The sequence below is a fragment of the Gavia stellata genome, chromosome 6, assembly GCF_030936135.1.
Source record: "Gavia stellata isolate bGavSte3 chromosome 6, bGavSte3.hap2, whole genome shotgun sequence".
Lineage (NCBI taxonomy): Eukaryota > Metazoa > Chordata > Aves > Gaviiformes > Gaviidae > Gavia > Gavia stellata.
The window spans coordinates 34,175,774-34,197,669 of record NC_082599.1 but is presented as its reverse complement, the minus strand read 5'-3'; the positions used below and the strand labels follow the sequence as shown (position 1 = coordinate 34,197,669).

The 21,896-nt window shown below is 37.7% G+C and overlaps 1 protein-coding gene across 1 annotated transcript in view; it reads right to left on the bottom strand.

The window, feature by feature from the left end:
- HDAC9 (histone deacetylase 9) overlaps positions 1 to 21,896 on the bottom strand; it is a 445,270-nt gene that overhangs the window by 18,469 nt on the left and 404,905 nt on the right. Inside the window, exon 24 of the mRNA XM_059818316.1 lies at positions 5,785 to 5,918. Within this exon, the coding sequence (XP_059674299.1) occupies positions 5,785 to 5,918 (134 nt within the window). The remainder of the gene's footprint in view (positions 1 to 5,784; positions 5,919 to 21,896) is intronic.

Below are 21,896 nucleotides of genomic sequence, written 5' to 3'. Positions count from 1 at the left end.
CATCCTCTGTGTTCTTATATTAGCAATCTTCTCAAAGTTTCAGCACTTTCTGTTTATATGTAAGCACTTTGGTCAGGTATTTTTGTGATTCACTGTTACAGTGCGGTACATAAACGAGTCAGTTTTCAGTAGGGAATAGGTTCAAAGGCACACAGGGTCATTAGCACCTACCAGTCCCTGAAAAACAAGGAGTGCCTTGGAAATATGTAACTTTGGAATCAGAATATTCTCTGTTTCCTTGGCCAAACCTCTTCCTGACTAGCAGTGCCCACCTTGGGGACTTTGATGTCACCACGCTGACCTCTGGCACATACATTGCTTCAGTTTCCTACTCCATCTAATTCTCTATTTCTGGGCCAATTTCTGTGCTCTGGGTTTACGCAAGCAGCAGTTGACAGGTGGCTTAGACTCAGTGTTAATTATTTTCTAGTATTAGACTCAAATTAACAATGAGGATGTGAGATTGTGACCAAGTTTACCTTGCAATTTAAAATTGATCTCAGGCCATATTCACTTCCATGAATATTTCCATTTTGGAGAGAGAAATGCCTACCTGTTCTGGCAAATAACCCCTTTTTAACGCAACCCAGGCCCTCTTGGCAGAGCTCACTGCCTAGCTGGCAGGCAGCCCCAGATTCACACTGAATTCCACAAAGGAGAAAAATGCCAACTTTTCATCATCAGCAGGAAAGCTGCAGAGTACGAGCTTTCCACTTAAATTACCATCCCCTCCTAAATGCCAGCTCAACAGATTGCAAGAAAGAAGCACATACTTCACACTCGGCAAGAAAATTGTCCAGTATAAGTTTTCAAGCATGCTTGGGAGCCAACCAATCACAATGTTTTGTCAAATTCTGCTTCAGACTGAAATTCAAGCCAGAAGAATATTTACTAGAAGATGTTAAATTTAGTCACTTAGAAATGTTTTTGCACTTAGGGCCAAATTCAGCCTTGGCTGCCATAGTCAGTGAGAGCAGACATGCATCCTCTGTGTGCCTTTGTTGCAGGGTCCCACTGGGCAGAGCACACTGTGGACTGCACTTCTCTGTTTCCTCTATGCAAGGAAGAGCATGACCCCGTCTGTGACTAATTATCACTTGTTATATACCACGGCAAACCGCTGTACCACGTAGAGCTAAGAGACACTGCCCAAACCTGTAGACAGGTCAGAGGGACCGTGATGTTAGACTGATTTCTATGTCCCATGGAAATATCCCACCTGGCTGCTTGAAAGGGGATGGGATGAAGGAAGAACTAAATCCTTGAGTTTTTGGCTCAAAGAGTTTTGTGCTTGAAGGAATTCTTCCTCATTCTCTCTGGCTGCAGAAGAACCTCCAAGTGAACACAGTTCTGTTGGAAATAAGCTGCAGGATTTAGGATACTGAACTCAAGGAAAGCTTACCCCTGAGGGTTTTTTAAATCCAAGTAGTGCCTCTTCGAAAGAAACCAGAACCTATCCTTGCTTGTATAGAGCAGCCTTACTCACCACCACCTGGCACCGAAAGGCATAGCAGAGGTCTTTGTAGCACTGAAACTAGGACGGACAAAATAGTGTGGAATTTCCCTTCTCCATGACAAAGACTTTTTGGAAAAATCTCAATATTCAACCCAGTTTTCACACACTTCTTGGAATAACATACAAATCTTAACATGTAATGGTTTTCTTAATTGAAGTAATGTATATATGCTTTAAAAAGAAGTATTTGAAACTATACAACCAATCTGTTAAAAACTGTAGAATCATTTCAAGAGCATCAAAATAAATGAGAGAATTTAATTTTAAGCACAAGAGTATATCATCATCTCAGAAATGCTTAGGTTTAAAGGCAATGATTCTTTTCTAATTATCTGAGTCCATCATTTCCTTTGTTTTGACAGGTGCTCTTTTAATGGACAAGTTCTCAAATCATGGAGAAAATTCAGGGATATTTTAAAGCAACTGATGCTCATCCTGCCTTTTTACCTTCCATGGAAGGATTTCCATGTTTTCATTTTGGATTTCAAGGGAATCCAGCTGCTTAATCTCTTCTCACCTCTTAGGAAGATTTCCTTCCAAGGAGATAACCTACAGTGCTCCTAATTAGCTCTGCAAATGGTCAAATAGATTTTTCTCAAAGTGACATGGAAATTTTCTACTTGTAGACAGAAGCATGGGCAAGAAAACCTGAGATCTTGAAATCTTTTTTTAAGTAATTTTGTATGTAAACTATCTAATTAATAATTTTATCTTTATAAAATTTATCCTTACCTTTACTTCCATAATTCCCTTTTTAGTTTTTCTCATCATTTAAGGAGGGATTCACACAACCAAACCAGATTAAGCCATTTCAGACACTATAGGGTGTCTTGCCTGATTTTCAGTTGCTGCTCAGAAAGGGTGTGGATCTCCTCTAAGCTTTGTGTTAGATCTACCAGTCCTGTGTTGATGTCCTGGATACCTTAAGGTATCTGAAAAGGCACTAGGCACCTCTGTTTAGGGAATTGGTTCTGAGAAAGAAATGATTAACAATATAAGTACTTCCAATCAGAGAAACCCAACAATTATAATCCCATTTGTGTTTCTGTAAAATTTCAAATTATTGTTCAAAAGCACTTCTGCAGAGAAGTTCAGAAGTATTGACCACACATAGATTGGGCTGAGAACTCATTTAAATTCTGAGCTCTTCCAAGAAAAAGAGACCTTTTTAATAGTTTTTTTGGTTAGTCTTCAAAATCAACAACTGTATGCAGGAATTTCCTGTGCCATGCTCAAATTATTTAAAGAAGATAAACTTGATAGTGTATTCTTTTCCTAGTGGCTCCACTTGCATTTGTTAAGAGAAGAGTAAAAAGTTATCTTGGTAAACAGATCACTGTGCTACAGGCCACGTATAACTAAGAGCAAAAAATATCTATTTTGAATATCAACCTGTTTTCCTTCTTGGTGTTCAGAGAAAAAATAAAAAAAGAAAGCATTTTTCACTTGTAAGTTCGATGTTACCTCTACATGTCAGACCAGCTCTCCATCAATGTTGGAAGTTGTGGCTAGTTTTACAATTACTCTTTTTTTAAAATGTTATTCTGCTGGTAATAGAACATATGAAGCAGTGAATTTCTGTATTGACAAGTCCTGGCCAAAAACAATAAAAGAAAAGAAAAAGTTTTTAAAAAGTCCTGCAAAATGTTTATGAATTCTAATCCTCAGCACATGAATAAATACATCTGACAAACTGCAGAGTACCTCACAAAGGTCTTTCCCAACCTTTTTAATTTGAGTTCACTTACATGTGTAGTGTTTAGAAACTGAAGTTCATCTTTCCAATATTTTTAAACTAGGGTTGACCTACATACCATTATTTGTAAGAGCGAAGGACAGATAATAAGTTATAATTATCCTATTAATCTCCTATAAAGAATTGCATTCAAGGAAGAATGCATCTTCAAATTACAATAATTGGTTGTTTGAAGAAAAACATTTTTTGCTGTCCTTGGCAGGAACATGCTTGGAGTTTGATGGGCAAGTTAATGAATATTATGCTGAAATCAAGCAATGTATATGCTATGGGCCATGTGATGTAGATTGCCATCAATCTATAGATGTCAACAGACATGCTGATTTCTAACTGCTAACTAGGTGTCAGACTTTCTCATTAGTATCTGCTCCTCAGCAACACCTTTACTTATTCTTTTAAGCAAACATCAGTAGTGTGTGGTAGTGTTGGTAACGACATCCTCTCTGGAGTATTTTTCTCTTCTTAGAGGCCACAGCATATTTTGTCTTTGACATTTTGCTGCACCAGAGCATTTAATGCATGTCCCTGAAGACAATGCTGTGAGTAAGAGCGCATGAGAATAAGCTAATTGCATGAGGTGTTCCAAGTTGTTAACGATCATGTTCTTTTGCAAGTGAATTAAAAATGGCTGCATGGTTATGTTTGTCTTCATTCTCAGTTACTGAATTTTTGTCTCTCCTGAAATTTGCTTTGCTATATTTTGCAAACAGATAGACTCACAATCTATCTAATTTCCTGGTCTCTAGTTACTCTAACAAAAAATGGAAGAAAGTGCCTTCCAGAACCCTTATCCTATTCCTTTTTCTCACAATTGGTATTTTTTCTTGAATAATGGCTAGTCAGTGACAGCAGAAATAGCAGCTGGGTGTGATATAGTGTTAAAACCATACAAGGCAGTTTTCATAAATGGGTAGCACCACCAAATGGTCATAACTGGATAGAGGGACCCAGGCACCTACACAGAGGAAGGCACATAGTATCGTCAGCATTGTACCATTTGCATTAGTTCCACAAGGGTGCAAATTTCAGAGAATGGGTTTAGAAGGGCAATGAAAAGCCACTGATGCTGTAAGGTACTACGTCAGGGAAGATGGCAACAGAGAATATCAATGCGAGTGCCCTGGAATGGCAGCTGATCAGGAAGGCAACGCTGCATTTACTGATTGTCAAATGTCTCAAGCTAGGTTTTGTAATCCGTATTTCAGCACCTAAATAAAAGGACCAACACTGAGCCGAGCATCTTTTTCAATAGTGCATGTCACCACACTGGAAAACTCTCCTTATGGGATTTGTCAAAGGTGATAGTAGATATGACCCAATGAAAGCTTTTTTTTTTCTGGACATGTCTACTTCTTCACATTTCTGAGAATATTTTTTAAAAAGCTATCACTTTATTCATTGCATGTATAATGTAAAAAATAAGGAGCATAAAAATATTTTTCTCGATGGGTCATAAAGATGAAAAGCAAAGGTTTAGAAGAATATTTAGAAAATCCCTTTATCCAATATCCATCAGAAGACACATTACTTCACAATATTCACATAGGTATAAAGTCTAGAAATGGAAGGGAACTGGCAGACTAGCTTGCAATTTGGCACTAATACATTTGATTGGAGAGATTATATAGCTATCACCACTTCCTCTGGGGAAAAAAAAGTAACACACTGCACTTTATAAAAAGATCTTGCAAAATTCACAATTTATGATAAAGGCTTTTGTCCTTCCATGAATTATTTTGGCTGCACCTTCAGTAAGCTTGTCTTCCTTCTCACCATATTTATAGGAGAAAAGATATTTTCTAGTGGACAACAGAACAATTTTCACTAATATGAATGCTTATCTTGTGTTTGTGTACATAAATAGCACGTACTCATATTTACTTAGTCTGATAGGCCACTCTCAAAAGTTTTTGATAAATCTTGGGCACTCCATTTAAATTACATACGGATCAACCTGAATCTTCATTTATAACTTAAAAAAACCCCAGTATTGAAGTCTTGGACACATTTTTATTAGTATTGTTCAATTTCAAAAACCTCTGAAATATGTTCTTTCACATGCCAGTTGAAGTGTCAAAATACTGCAAAAAATGTGCCTTTGCAATATCCAGTTCCTAAGATTACCAGATACCTTGCAAAAGCCATTTTTTCTCCATGATAATTGTCTGGAAGGTCCAATCCTGGTAGATGATATGCGCACCAATGACTACCAATGATGTCAAGTCTGGTATTCAGCGCAACATCACCAAAAGCAATTTTGGGGTATTAAATCTTACTCAGAACTGGGAATAATTTAGGAAAATACTAAAGGATTTATGTAATCATCTAGTTTAGAGGTATTTATCCAAACCAGCTCATCTGAGGTCTGCTCATTTCTAAGACATGTTCAAATTGCATGGTTTTTATACCAAACGAAAAAAGAACTGATGCCATTGTTACTAAAAGAAAATCAAAGATAGGAGTTTCAGCAAACTTGGATCATTCTCTCCACCTACTACGATTTATGTTTTACCTCATTTCCTAAAAGGGCGTTTATACAGGCTTCAGATGCATCACAGATGGCAGTAAGGTCATGTCCTCCCTCCAGTGCCAGCACAACACGGCCATCCGCTAGCTTCAGCAATTGCTTGGTTAGGTGACCAAAACCTAGTATTCAAATACAGTAGTGCAAATAATTAAAGCAGAACAGATATTACTGGCATATTTCACATCTGCTGCATGAGAATATAGAAAGCTTATGGATATTGCACAGGGAGCATGGGATATATTTAGTCCAGTATCCTGTTTCTGACTATGGCCCACACCAGATGCTTTGGAGTTAGGTATACGGAATTTTGCATGAGGCAGATGTGAGATAATATCCCTCATGCTGATCCCTAATAGCTGGAGATTAGTTGAAACATGAAGTTGTCTCTCTTCTTGCCTTCATTAACCATTATCACCCTGGATTCTCTTCCTATTTGCACATCAGTGTAACATATACCCATGTCATTTAGAGATATCTGACATAACCCTGGTCACTTATGGCATCGGTATGACAAATAATATTTGCAGTTAAACTATGATAATTAAAAGTAATTGTATTTTCCAAATCAGATGATGAAATTTTATTTACAAATTGCTTCTTCCTTTGTATTTGGGGTTTGAGTATAATATACGACCATGGAGTGAAAAATGGTGGAAACATATGTTACCTCTTAGCTCCATTTTGACGTATTTTTGGAGGCAGCACTAACAACTGGATCATTTACTTTGATTCAAGGTTTTGGTATAAGTTGAAACTGTCCAGAACTTCATAGATACCTCTACCAGTATCGCTCACTCCTGACCAACAATGTTCTAAGCAATTCTGCACAACAGCCAGAAATTATGGTACTTCATTTTACGTGGTGATCTATAACTACATAAACACTACCACAAAGTTTTCATCTGTGATTCAAGTAAAATTAGTTTATTTCAGTTTTAACAACAAGAAAAAATTGCCAGAGACAAGATTTTGGAGAGAAGTTTTGTGGTAGTTTCCTGGGACAACTATTGTTTTTGATTAATCTCCTTTATGTGAGTAATAATAAGTAAAGCTTTGAAACTATTGAAGTTAAATACCCTTCACATCTTGTTCTTAACTTTTCTAATTGGTCTGTTCTAGTTGCTCTACCGATGGTCATCACTAGTCATTCCAGTGCATTTCATAGCCTTAAATAAAGCACTTAGAAGGTACCTGCTAAAGCTTCGGCAGGAAAATCAATATCTTTTTATTATGTTCCAGTGAAGAAGGTCATCAAAAATTAAAAAACTATAAAAATTACAAGCATATTTTCTAGAGGAATTTTCCAAGACACAAACTTATGGCTTGATCTGGCAAACAAGCAATCACACAGTTGGCTCCATTTACATCTTAGGACTGTGTTAAGCACATGCCCAACTGTTTTTAGAATACGGACTTTAATAATACGAGATTTGTTTTAGCTGTTCAGACAAAAAAAAAAAAAAAAAGAAAAAAGATCTATTTGCCACTTAATCTATAGATGATCACAGAACACTTGAGGTGAAATATTGTTTCCTTAAGCCACTCCACAATCTCCTGTACCCTCTAAGAACTGCAGGTTTGATTCTAGCAAAGTAACTACACTGTGGTTTGAATTACATACAGGGTTGAAAAACAAATAAAATCTTAAACTCTCGTTTAAGCCTAACCTTTCCTCATGAAAAAACCCCCATCCAATACTCTCTACAAAAGACCAAATTTAGACAGGATAATAAAAGTGAAGGAAGGAGTGGAATGAGGATAACCTTTGATCTTTAGCCAATTTCTACTTTCTTTTACCTACAGGATTTATTTCTGTCTGCATGTTACACATGTGATCTTTGGTTTCATAAGAAGAGAGTGCCAACAGTGTAAAGTGAGTCGTACATACAGCATTTAAAGGAAATGAAGAAGAATGAACAGGCGCAGACTCCCCACATCTTTGAGTCTGCGAGAAATCCAACAGCACTTTTAAGACACCATTATCCTTCATGTCATACAGCTTCTGTGAAGAACGGAAAGCTCTACCATATTTTCCTTGCACATTTTGAAAATTTTGTATGACCACAAATGTTGCTACTGCCACATCATAATTTTCTGAGGTATGTGTGGCAATAAATGTAAAGACTCTCTCAATGCCTTTTTCTTCTTTTAGACAACACTGCATAATATAACTCATAGACATTGTTGCAACGTTAGTTTGTCTGCTTGATTTCCTAATGATTTTCCTCTTATCAATGTTATAATAATAATCCTTGGCAGGATCCATGCAATGAGGCATATAGAAAGCATCTTTCCTGACAGAGATCGCGGTAGGAAGATAAAGTGTTGCCAAACCAAATCAACATGACGGGGGCTTTTCTTCAGTGTAATTACCCTGAGAAAGTAAAGGTGACTTGCTAGAAAGGGAGGAAATAACTTTAGTCAACAGTACCAACATTGCCGGTGACTGAATGAGTTATGGAAACTCTTAACAAAGAAACTTGGATCCTGTGTCACTACAGCAACCTAGGAAAGATATTAGCTTCCTCAAGGAAATCCCCTGGAGTGCAGAAGTAACAAAATGGAAAGAAAGGAATCCCAGTCAAGTAATGGTTTTAAGATGGGCTGTAGTTCATGCCAAATAATTAAGAAAAACAAGAAGAAAATAGTAACAAGTACCATGAAAAGAATCAGTCATCTCCCCTGATATAAGGAGATCAAGCACATATTTGATGTCCCATTGAACAACTCTAAGGTGAGAAAAGGGACAGACAAGCATTTTGAATCCTGGATCTTCCAACTCACATGAATTCTAGAGATCAGCAGCAGTTCTTGGCCCTTCTACTGTGCCTGCTGAAAAAGATGTCAGATGTGACGCTGGCTTTAAAAGACGTTTTCAGTTTGCATTTGCCATATTCTAAAACTGTACGCTTTCGCAGTGGTACATAGCAGTTATAGATTAGTGGCATTTTAGAGAAACAGAAGAAGTTCAGTTGTAAAATGGGAAGTCATGTTAAAACATCAGTGCTTAATTTTCAGTCCAGCCTTAAATGGGCATTGCTTCTTTGAGGCTGCAGGTGCCTTCGGGCTGTTTAGAGTCCAGTTGCCTGACTCAGTGACAGGCATCTATTAATCAGGGCTTGAAATGGCTCTGGCTGTATCCACAATTATTTGTGTCCATAAACATGAGTAAAAATGTCACATACTACTAATAATAAAAAAAGTAATTAAAAATCCAATCATTTCAGTCAATAAGTGAGAAAAGTTTATACATACAGGGATATTTCTCAAATCTTGTAAATGTGCTTGATGAATCTGTACTTCAGAGAAGGAGCAGAATTTCTTAAAGTTAGGCTTTTGCAGTGTGCCAGGAAATTGTGAGCATGGTTTTGCAACAACTATTATTTTCATAATTTCTGTAATTTAAATGTTAAAAGTACCTGTTTTCTTCACAGATCAAATGTTTAGACATCCAGGGTTGAATTTGCAAAAGCACTTAATATTCGTTTGCTATGATCCTAGTAAAGACAATGATAAACCTTTGACTTACAAAAGAGATAACATTAAAACACTACTAAGTAATTCTGAAAATCCTACTGACCAATCAGTTTACATTTTACTGACAAAAAACCTGTGGGTGCACAATTGTACAACTAAGCAAAAAAGACTAGATTAAAACTGAAACCGTTATAAACCATGTTATGTATTAGAGAAATATGCAGTATATCAGCTGTTATCTGCCAACCTTTGAAGTAAAAATACAAACTTTTAAATCAAAGACATAGCATGTACTCTTTAATTATACCCTTTTGCCTTCTCCAGTGCTATTAGTGGAGGAGCTACAATATTCAGCCTTATGTAAGAAAATATTCTATTGCGGGAAGGCAAAAAGGGAAGATTAGTACTGTATTATATTAATGAGCAAGCTGCCAGGCTGTTATTGAAGGACATAGTGGGCTGATCACTTGAATTGCCATCTAAGCAAGTAATTCAGCTTTTAGTGGACTGATGTCCCAGTAAGGGCGCTGGGTTTTTTTCCTTTTGTAACAGACAAGCTCCCCATGCGCTCCTTCTAGTTCTGCCAAAGAGCAAGGAAAGACATAGGTGAGGCTTCTGCCTCATTTGACTGAAGTTGCTGGAGCAACTATACCTGGCCTTATTGAAACCCAAGAAAAAACATTAAACCCGATCAAAAGACAACCCAGAGTTATTTCAGATTTCTATTTTTGTTTTTGAGGTATCCTTACTCTGACAGCCTGGAACGGAAAGTGGTAAACAGAGAGCAGATAAAACACCTCTTAACCGGGCCAGTTCCCCTCCAATGGACTCATCACACAACTATGTTGTGTATTACGGCTAGACAAAGTGAAGCTAACAAGTCAGAATTTGTATGTACAGCCTCCCATTTTGAGAAAGAAACATTTGAGAATGAAGACAACTTGTGAATGTTATTCTTTTCACATCCTTTCCTCAGCAGACAGGGAAAGGAACCATATGGACGGGGTCCACTCCCAGCCAGCACTGCAGCACTCCTTGTTTGCATAAACAATTATATATGCAACTCAATTTGCTTGCCAGCAAATGCGCAAAGACCCAGTTAGTGGGGACTAAACCTGCCTCAGCAGAAGACAGAGTCCTTCCCTCTCCCCCGCTGTGCATAAGGAGAGCAGATGTCTCCTGCACAGTCACTTTCTGGGTAACAGCCGGCCGAGGAGAGCAGAGCCGTGGTGCTGGCCCTTGCTCAGGGGAGGCTGCTGGTGGAGGAGCAAGGACACGTCAAGAACTGAAAGGCTGGTGAAGCCTGGGAATTATGGGGAAAGCCTCAGCTTTCTCAGCCTCAGCAGTGGGGCCCCAACAGCTTTTTCGGCTTCAGAGTCTTAAAAGCTACAATCCGACCCTAAATTACAGGCAGAGTTCTGGTGAGCTCCTCTGGCTACTCGGAGCAGCCTGGAGAGGAATACATGCAAAACACAAAAACTCCACAGTCTCGGTCCTGGACCTCCAAGCATGTATTTAACTATTATTTACCATTTAATCATGTCATTACTCTCTAATTTACTTGAGAATGTGTTTTCCTCTCATTAAAACTGTTGCGATGATTGCTGCCAAAAGTCTACCCACCAGTGTTCTGCGCTCCTTCCCTGTGGTTCCTTCGTGACTATTTGATTAATTTTTATTGATACTCTTCCAACAATAGCATCTAAAATTAACTGGGTCAGTTTTTACATAACTTCCTGAGTCATCAGGCTACGTGTCCTAAATAAATATGTCCATACAGGAGTCAAATGATAATTTACCCTTCCAGCACTGGCAGGAGCTAGAACATTTTGCAAAGCTTGTGCTCTATGATAAGAAAACACATTTTCTTCTCAGGTCTTAATTCAGGACCTTTTACTCAATCAAAACTTCATTTGGATTAAGTCAGAGGTTTGACTCAGTTGGCAGGATGTGGCCCTGAGTGAGGGGGAAAGGGAGATTTTAATGCCAAATACATTCTTATGAAAAACATTTTCCAAATGACTGAAATTATGAATGTTAGTGTTGAGGTACCTGAATTTAAATGGTAGAGATCTGGCCTCCAGGCATTAGCTGCTGATTTCTTGCTTTTAATACTGGAGAAGGAAGCTCAGTAACACTTCAAATTACATGTCTTAAGCAAGCATTTAATTTAGATTAAATTAGACAGTAATTGTACGTTAAATAAATACCAATGGTCTCAGAAACACATTTTTTATGGATTAACAATTTATGTAGTAGAAGTTTTTATTGCATGCCTCTTAGTTCTACAGTAATATGTTTTTCATAATTAGCTGCTCTTTAGCTGCTACACTGAACATAACGTATTAAATCTCTATTAAGTACATACTCAAAGATATGTAGGATACCTCTTCGAAAGCCAAATAATGCAAACCTGTCTCACTACAGGAAAAAGCCACCTTGACAATGCTCAGTAGCATGGTCTGGGCATCTTCAACTTTCTTGAGATACGTATGTATCCAAGCAGGTCATATAGTCCATTGCATTTGCTTAGTCCTCCGGGAAGGAGGAACTTGTACACCTCCACTACACAATGGCAGCACTGGCTGCCTGTCAAAATGTTCCTCAGAGAAAACACATGGAGGAAGAAGACTCCCCCAAACTCTTCTCCCAACTAATTCATACTAAAAACAAATGGAAGGGATTTCTTTTGTACCCTGTATTATCAAGCAGTAGGGATTCTGCATCCTCCAGGAAAGGTCATAGCAATGTACAAAATAATGATGATGTTTTTAGAGCTGTTATAATGCTGTCATGTGGATTCAGAGGGAAAATATTCAACCACAGACTTCAGCTGCCAGACTCAAAGCAAGAACCTTTGGATATTCCCAAAACTGGCTGGATGTTTTTAGCCCTGTTCTTACTAGCTATTTGCTCCATGCCTTCTTTTCTTCTCGGTTTCCTCACATTTTCTTCATCTCTACTCCATCTCACACCTGGCCCAAGTAATAATTTCTCCACTGTCCTGCCATCCTCCTCCTTTTTTTTTTTTTTAATTTTGCTTCCTATTTAGTAAATCCTTTACTAAGTAAAGTTGGCCAGGAAGCAAGATTATCTGTCCGACAGAGTTCTTCAATGTTTTTTTCAGGAACATGTAACTGTTCTGCATCAGAAAGCAGAAGCCAAGAGGGGAAATGTAGAACTGTAAACAGCAAGGTGGCATTTCAGAAACTCAGATTCAGATCTCTCTGAAAAAGGCTGTTGCTTCACCTGGGTGGTGAGGGGATTCTCCATGAATTTTGGGGGGCTTTTTTTTTTTTTTTCTTTTTCTTTATTTCTTTAATTTTTTTCCCCCTGGAGGTTAAAAATTCTTCTAAAGGGATTCTATGGGGATAGTCTAATCAGACTGATAATTATCTACTGAAAATCTGTCCCACATATTGCAAAGTCTGCCAAGCTGATAGTGCAAGGGGTAGTACTGTTATAACTTCTTCCAAATCTGATCAAGTTGCCTGATTTAAACTGATATACAATATATGCATCTGATGTTACAAATTACAGACGATTATATCTCCAAATCTGAGTCCAGACTCAGTAAGGGGTTGGCTAGAAAACAAGACATGTGATAAAAAAATAAAAAAATCAAAGTATGAGGAATTTGTTTCTAATCCACCCTGGAACGAAAATCAGATACTATTGACTATCCAAATAAATCAGTAAGCTTGATTAAGTTTGGAGAAGTTTATTATAATGCTACTGCCTATAAAATCAACTTGTCACATTTTAAAAAAATGTGGGGCAAAGTTTCTGCTGTTATAAATAAGTATAGCTGAAATGTGGGCATGGAGTTATGACTGAAAACAATCTGATGGGAAGATCTAGTCTAATTTCTTTTTTTAACTGATAAAAAGCCAAGTCAGTTAATTTTGAATTGACCCAAGAGACTAACACTAAGGATCTGATTTAAAGTCCATCACTCAGAAGCTGAGAACTGACTGCCATTTTCTGAAGATGGTCTACAAAATTCTGCCAAGAAAAGCAGCATGGACTAAACGATCTTTCCAACATATACAGTTACTCAGAGTCTACAAATTAAGGCTCTCACTTTATTTGCAGTCATTTATTGACCCTGCCACATCAACATATTGCATTAAATTAAGGGCTAGTTCCTCAGTCAGTGTTAATCAGCATACACCATTATCTAAAGACCTGGTCTCCAGATGTGGATCATTCGTCATTCCAAGACTAGGGACAGAGATATAATAAGCATATCAGGGATGGGTTCTTGTAGGTGGATAGACTGGAGGTAAATACGCTATTTCCTGACCAATTTGGCATCAAGTCTCCTGGTGAACTCAGTATTAGCATCAGAGGTCTATTGCCCCTCAGGATTTGGATCACGTTGTTTAACAAACATCATTTTATAGTATCAGGAGGGAATAAGGCAGTGCATTTCTAAGGGATTACTGTACATCTCAAGTAGTTACTCACTTTCCCTCTGGCCTTGTGCCCGTTAACCCCACCTGACATATGCTATAATCACCCAGAAATGCACTGCCTGTCACCACTTATTGAAAAGGTAATGTGTAAAACTCACTAAAGGAAATGGTATTGAAACTAAGTTTGGGGTCTGACTCCTTACAGTCTTCTGATTAATTGCAATTTCCAAGCAAAATACATTGAGCAACTTTCTATTATGCTGTTCTATTACAAAAATATAAGAATTAAGGATGTGATTTCAACCCATACAACAGCCCCTTTGTCCCTTTTCATACTATTAAAAGGACACACAGATGCCTTGAAATGGTGGGTAAAACCCCACAGAGTAAACGAAACTGTAGCTACCATTTGAATGACATAGGTGGCTCTATGCAGCTTTCTTTCCGAATGGAGAAGTCATGTCAGAACCTTGTCACTCATGTTATTACACAGCAGAATTTGCAAAAGCCTTAACCTGCTGGGAGCACAAGAAAAGGTGGCAGGGAATTGCATGGGCCTCAGGTGAAGGCAGGACTGACGCCACTTTGTTCTGATGCACAGGAGGTGGAAATATGTAGAAGATATTTTTATTGGCTGTTCCCCAGAATGAAATACATGACCCATCCTCATCACAGATATGTAAAATTTTTGAAGAATGAGAGTAAAGTTGTTCCATTTTTTTTTCTTTTTGTAGACATTAAAGCCAGGTTCAGCTGCTGGGTGAATGAGGGGGCCCCATGTACAGTACAACTTGTGATCTGAAACAAGTTAATTGGAAAAGGAGTGGCCTCTGTTTCTTCAGAAATTCTTCCCCCCAGAAACACGTATGAGAATAAAATCTTTTCTTAGAATACCAAAAGATCTCATCCCTGTCTTTCCAGTCTTCTGACATACAGTTCTCAGAAAGAGCCCTTCTGTGAGCTTCTACAGCCAAGCGGCGACCCACTAATTATCACTTGAGAACTAGTGCTCCAGAAACTCTCACAGAATTCTTCACCCAGTAGTTTTCTACCTTTTCTTAGAGAAACTTAAAACAATGAAATAAGCATTCAGGTGCATTGTAACAAGGCCTGAGTGAAAGACGCCTTCAGGTGGCTGAGTAGTCATGGAGTACTACTTTCTGGATTTTCTGAGTGAGGAGCAGAGTCACTCAGGAATGACACAATTCTGCAAGATCTGTAGGCAAGCAAATGACCACTATCTCTCCTGTCACCATAGCATGACAGCAGTATTAAGGGAAGGTGGCAAACCTAAAATAATTTGTCTTCATCGAACACCGAGACAAACGATGACATTTCTGCGCTACACTCAGACCTAAATCCAGCTAACTAGTGTCAAGGTAATTTGAGGACTCCAGATGTTGTTGCAGCTGCATTACCACAGTCATCTTCTCACATCATTCTCCTTAAAAGCGGGAAGTTCATAACAGGGCAAAAATCATTCAGTCAGTGTTAAGATACTGTTTCTTGAGCAACATCAGTAATTTCCTCTTCAAGGGAAAACAGTATATTGGCTTTTCTAAATGGAGGCACTGAAAATCTACTACCAGAATATCTACTGTTTCTCCCTCCAGAGTTTTAACAACTAGAAGTAAAATAACCTGCTGTCAGAGCTCAAAGCTCCCTAGCAGCTCCAGAAACGTAGCAAACAATGTATACCAAACTACAACATCAGGATTGCATTTGTTCTTCCTTCTGACAAAGCTGAAGAGCCACGGAAGCTGAAAGCTTGGGCAAAAATTATCCAAACTGAATAGCAAAGCCACTTAGAAACCCTTGACAACAAAGGTGTTTGATTGTATCACTACAGATAAATAGAGAAGCTCAAAAAAGAAATATATCAAATTCAGAACAGTTCCACTCATCAGAGGATATGGTAGTCACTCCAGCAGAGAAGGATGCACTTTTTAGTCATTCCCAGTTTTGGCCAAAGTGCTGATTTCATTTCATAAAAGAAATGGTCATGGACAAGAATTCTAGCACCTTCCTACTGTTTTTACCTGAGCTGGGCGCTATGTTAGAGAGAATTAATTATTTAATTAATTTTAATTACACATGAGAGAGAAAGATGAAAGAAAACAAAAATTGAGACATGAGGGAATTGGGAAAAGGATAAAAGTGTATGTTGGGTTAATAAAAGAGACTTTTTAAATAAGATGACAAATAAATACATTTGTGACTAAAAGGCAATAAAGGCATGCATGGGAAATTACTGGATGACTGAATGGATGAGCATGAACAAAAATGAATGTGAATATGAAACTAAACATTGTCAAGGAATTAGATTTTCTTATAGACATCAGGAATGGACAGAAAGTAAAGAGAGCAGAGAACACTTATGACTTTATTTCTGCAAAGGGATGCAGAGCATTTCTGAATTCTTCTCCAGGGTTACTTTTGCATCCTTTATATACAGAGAAAGGTGAGGCAGTCCCACAGCTATATGACATGAAAATGATTCAGATTTTGTCTGCAGTGAACTCTGAATTCCTCAGTGACCAGTTACTAAGTCAAACGAGGTCTAAACATAGGGAGCTGGTACAGAATTGAAAATACAGTATGTTTCAGGTGACAGGTTTGTACGTGCGGGCAAAAATGTTAGTGATAACACTCAAAGCAAATAAGGTATTTAAATAAGCAGGTACTTGACAATAAGCTAGACTCCCTGGGAGCAATCACATCACTTGCCATTTATTCAGACATACTACCATACTGTCACAGAGACAAAACCTGAAGTAATCCCACGGCTGCAATGGTTATATACCTCTGGAACTGTGAGCAAAATTTGGCCAAGTAAGTGCAAACATTTCTCTTCTTTTAACTATAGTAAAATAAATTTAGAAATTGTGAATGAAATCCACATGAAAGTTCAAATGCGTATTTGGAAACCCACATTTTATCAAACAGAACAGAGATTCTACAATGAATGCACAACAGTTTCCTGAACTCATCTGGACTTAAGGAGCCAATAGCGGTTGCTCCTTCCAAACTTTAAGCTACTTGTATATCTTAACGACTCTGTTATTCTAGTGTGTCATCACAAATAAACTCAAACTACCTTTCCATGTATACAAATCCTTAGTGTCAGTGGAAAGGGTGGCTTATGTCTCCTTCCCAGGTGACATGTGAATCCATCTCAAGCTGATAAGCCCTGGTATATACCTAGCCCAACCTGGAACAGCTCAAAGATGGCCTGGAAGGCTTTTTAACAAAGATCACAAACAAAAAGCTTTCATTTTCTTTTCCTCATACCCATTGTGAACTCAAACAGTAAATCTACATATTTATTATAACACTTTCAAGGACTTAGTGCTCAGATCTGAGTGGAAAACATGCCTGAGAATAAGTGTTCACAGGTAGGTAAAGAAAACACTCATTTCCAAACTGAAGATGACTTTTGCTGGTGGTAGCTATGAATAAAACACATTTCTTCAGTGCTAACATCTATACAAATCAGAGTAAGACCTGGATGTTGCCTATTCAAGAGGTGTGGAATCCAACATGTGCAGCTGGCAGGGTTGATATAGGTGTGAGTGAGCAGATGTGTGGTGGCAGGCAGAGGCAGATGTAAAAAACCACTTTTTTTCATCCTATGCTGTTTCGACTGCCCAAGAAACAGGCAGGAACAGTCCTTGTGACCCCCTCAGACTGGGATGTTTTTCCTTCTTGTATATGCTGTACTGTGTCTTTCTGCATCCTCACTGTGTCTGGAAATGCTCAAAAGAAATTTGTTTCAACATGACTGTTATCTGTTCTATGGGACTACTATATAGTGCACCCAATTTAGTATTTGGATTTGAATTTCTGGCTGTGGCTTTTCGTGGCCAGTTGCAATGCATAAGTGACCTGCTGGTTGATGTTACAATTGGATGATTAGAAAAACATTTTTATTTAATCTGAAATTAAGATTCAAAAAACAAGCAATCTAGAGTTCCACAGTGCCACTTTTGTATTAACCACTCTTAACAACAGAGCTCATGGTGTTTAAGCTTACTTTTCATTATAGAAAAGAGGCTAACAGAAAAAACTGATGTATAGAAAAAAGGTAGAGGAACATTCATCTCCTCTATTACTTAGATTTAGGCAGAAACTTTGAAGCCAGCATTTATTGCTGGTTTATAGTTACAATCTGAACATGGCCCTCTCTATACTGAGAAAAGCAAAGGTCCAGAATACTAGATGTTCGTTTAATTAACAACTATCTTAAAGAATATGCAAAAGGGGTCCACTGTGCAAGCAATCCTAAATCTCACTTGGCCTAACTTCAGAGCAATTGACCTTACAACCTAAACAATGTTCCTTTGTGCATAGTTTTTATATGCGATTTCTAGATTTACTGTTTCAAAGAAAGAGTGTGTAAACAATTTCAGCCGAGCCTGAAGTGAGCAACTCATTCATCCTACAGCTGGATGAAAGTTTGCACCAAAATGGAGAACTTGCTCTGGAAAGAGCAAGTTTCTATTGATACTACGAGTTATCTATTGATACTACTTTCAGTGGATCCAGATTGAAATTTTTCATTTATTGATTTTCACATGCTGCTGATATCCTAATTAGAAATGAAATAAGGAGAAGAGAAATGGCAAGTTTTAGCAGTTCATTGGACAGCAGAGAATATAATAGGAAAAGGTAATGACACTTTGCCAGCCTGAGAATATTCCCTTGTTCGTCATCAAAGGCCTGCTACAAATAAAAAATCCTGTGGACTTCTCCAACAAAAAGTCAGAAGAGAAAACATAGGCAACATAAATGTTACTTCTACTTGCGCACACTCTAACTATCCAGCATCTTAAAGTCTTGATATTTCTTTTTTCTATAAACAAAATTTCAGGCCACATTTTAATAAGTTCAATATGCAAAGTACACATATCACTTCCATACGTGTGTTCTAGATGACATCTATACGGAAACAGTGACAAACCCTTTCCTTGATTAACCATTGTAAAGCTTTTATTAGAAAATTTACCAAAAATGAAAATGTGTTATCTAAATCAGTAATGCACATTAAAAATCTCAAAGTAACTGGCTCCAAGATGAATCTTGGCAAACTCTGAAGTCCATATGTGGGAGAGGCAACTTTAACACTAAGTAAATATCCAGAAGTCTGCAATTAAGCCCGAGAGATTCTTCAAATCTCTCTTAGGCTGACAGGCTTTTTTCATTAGCCACTTCTGGAGAGCGTTGGTACTCTTGAGTCAGCCTCTGGAGGTTCCACTGGCCATCTAAGGGATCTGGGCTTTCAATTCAGGCACCAAGGTTGCGTGGTTAAAGTTGGGGCGGCCCAGAATATCTCGAATTCACTAGGAGGTTATCCCTGTCCTTATATTATATATAAGTATGGCCAATCTTTTCACATTATTAGAACTGATTGAAGTATTAATCACAAATAAACAATTCAGATAGTGTAGTCTTGCTTCATGTTCGTAATACTGTTTGTAAACGTGTTAGCTTTGCCAAATGTTAAGTTCAGCTTAGAGGCTCCCCAGACTCTGCTTACTTTGACTTCCTAACCTTAATTATCCATTTCTTATTAGTGCTCATAAAATGACATCCTGTAGTATCTGCTCTCTTAATGTGCAATTGAAACAGAATAGGGATTAATTAAGATAAAGTGATAACCAGTAAATAACCAGTTCTCTTGATCACACAAATATTCAGGAATCTTTGCAAAGAAATAGCACTCCATAGACTTCAATGAGAATATAAATTAGAGCCTGTGACTATTAATAGGAAATGAAAAAGGACACGATCAGGGATGGGATGAATGAGTTTTAAAAGTCAAAGAAATATTTACTAAAAAGAACAGCATTTGCATTCCTATTTGCCTGGGCCAGTTGCCCCTTTTGCAACCTGATAAAACAAATTAGTCAATACAAATCAAGACGATTTAGTAGAAGAACAGCAAATGGCGATTGTAAAAGTAAATGCCAGTGGAAAAGGGATGCCACAAAGGCCCCATTCCTGCAATTTTTTTTGCAAGTAGATTTAACTGGTGTACTCTGGCCAGACACCTTTGGAGTCAGACATGCCACTTCACTTGAGAGAAAACAGCAAGATCATGTCCAAAGACAGTAAAATAAAATGGAATAATAACTTGACCTATTACAAGCTCATATTTTGAAAAGAAAATAACAGAAAAATTGCACAAATGATTTTTCATGAGAATCTGTCCATTCTTCAACCATCTTTATGTGATAATCCAAGAATGTTATTCTTTCCTTCATAGACATACTGCCTTGTTTTCATCGATTTACCCTGACTGTCAAGGAGCCTTCCAGAAAACAGCAGATAAGCTGAGAATTTATGCACTTCATATTCACTATCAGACAAATCACTGCAAAGTTTCATTTTCCCCCTTACACGTCTGACAAAACTGCAAGACAGCCAAATACAGGTGTTCGGATATATTCAGACAACACTCTTTTTTCTTTCTCTCTTTTTAATATAATATTTTGCCATTTACTCTGGTGAAAACATTATGGTTGGTAAAGTAAGATCAAGCAATAATTCTAATTTTCTAAAGCCTTTAAAGCAATTTTTTGAGAAATATGGGAGTTTAGACAGCACATTTATTTAGTTTTAATTTTTGTGCTGTCATACATCAGCACTGAAGTCCTGATTTAGAACACATGCAGCTTGCCTTTGAAGTTTTGGCTGTTTTTTAACAATGGCAAAAAAAGATATAAAGAAATTAAACAGCACCAAAAAAAATCATAAAACAGGGCTTTTGTGCTCTTGATTTATATATTGTTTTTTATGTTTGTTTTAAAAAAAGCTTTATTCTCAATAATCTTTCATGGGAAGCTTTGCCCTGACATACCTTTATTCATCTAAGCTTTTTCTTCTGTCTTGACCTTCCTTTTCTCCTTCTTATCCCCCCAAGACTCTGAACAGTGCTTTCTAATATCGTTCCCATTCAGTAGCAAAATGAGTTTATTGGAATTCTTTTGAAAATTGAAAGAGTAGAAAATGTGCAGTGATACGCTAAACTAATATTTTTGGATGAAAGCAATAAATATTCCAAGTAAACAGGACCTCCACATGAAATGGCTTTTTTCTTCTAGAGTTTGCTGGACTCCCCTTCTGGATTGTGCATGTGCAGTGGTATACGTGGTCCTTTTGGTTAAGTTACACAACACTGGCATTTTCCAATGAAGTGCATGAAAGCTGATAGTTGCTGTTGTTCATTTTTGTCCAATGTGTTGTAATGAATATGAGCCAATGCCATATTTATTTGTTCTGTGGTCAGCTTTTTCCTGTTATTCTCTCTCCCTTTCAGCTCAAGGACTAAACTGTTGAAACAACAAAAACACCACAACTGGCTTTATAGTTTTTCTCCTCCTTCGGGTCTTCCAGTCCCTGGAAAATTTTAGTGCGTACTAGTGTCATCTAAAGGTACCAACACCATGTGCTGCTAAGACCAGTTTTAATTGCAGTCTACCTTCAAAAGTTATTGAAAGTAATTTCTAGACAGACCAAGTCCTGAAAGTGTCCAGATGTTTGAAGGAGAACATTAAAAAACCCCATAATTCTTAATTGTCAGCCCAAATATGTATGTGTACAGTACCAGTGTGTATGTGTAGAAGGATATGTGCAGGGCATTTATGATAGCTGAGGGAGTTGGAGAAGCAGGGGCTGACAAGGGAGCTGGACTTTGTCTGAGGCATTGCAGAAAGGTTAGCAGCTGTGTCTGGGGACCTCCTCACTCATTGTATCTCTTCCCTTACCTTCACCATCTCATATACATATGATTCATCTCTGCACCCCTTCTAAAATACTGCTTACTCTTAACAGTGAAATAATGACAGCTGCATCTGAGGAGAAAGTTCTTTTTGTATTCCAGCTCATTCATGGGTTCGTGCAAAATAACAGAACCAATAGAATCTCCTATTACCAACATTGACACCTGGTTTTATGTCAAAATAGTCTTTGATAGTGAATTGTAATGGTAAGCTTATTGCAAAGACACCTCTGAGTTCCACAATACCTCTCTTAAAATCTGTATGAAGAACTTGTGTAACATTTTGACTGAACATAGAAAGTTCTGCAGTTTATTTTATGTTTATGGAATTTAACTATCAATTTTAGCCTTTCAGTCTGTGTTAACAGAAAACTTGCTTATGATTTCATTTCATTTCATATTTAATCCATGACCTTTCTACA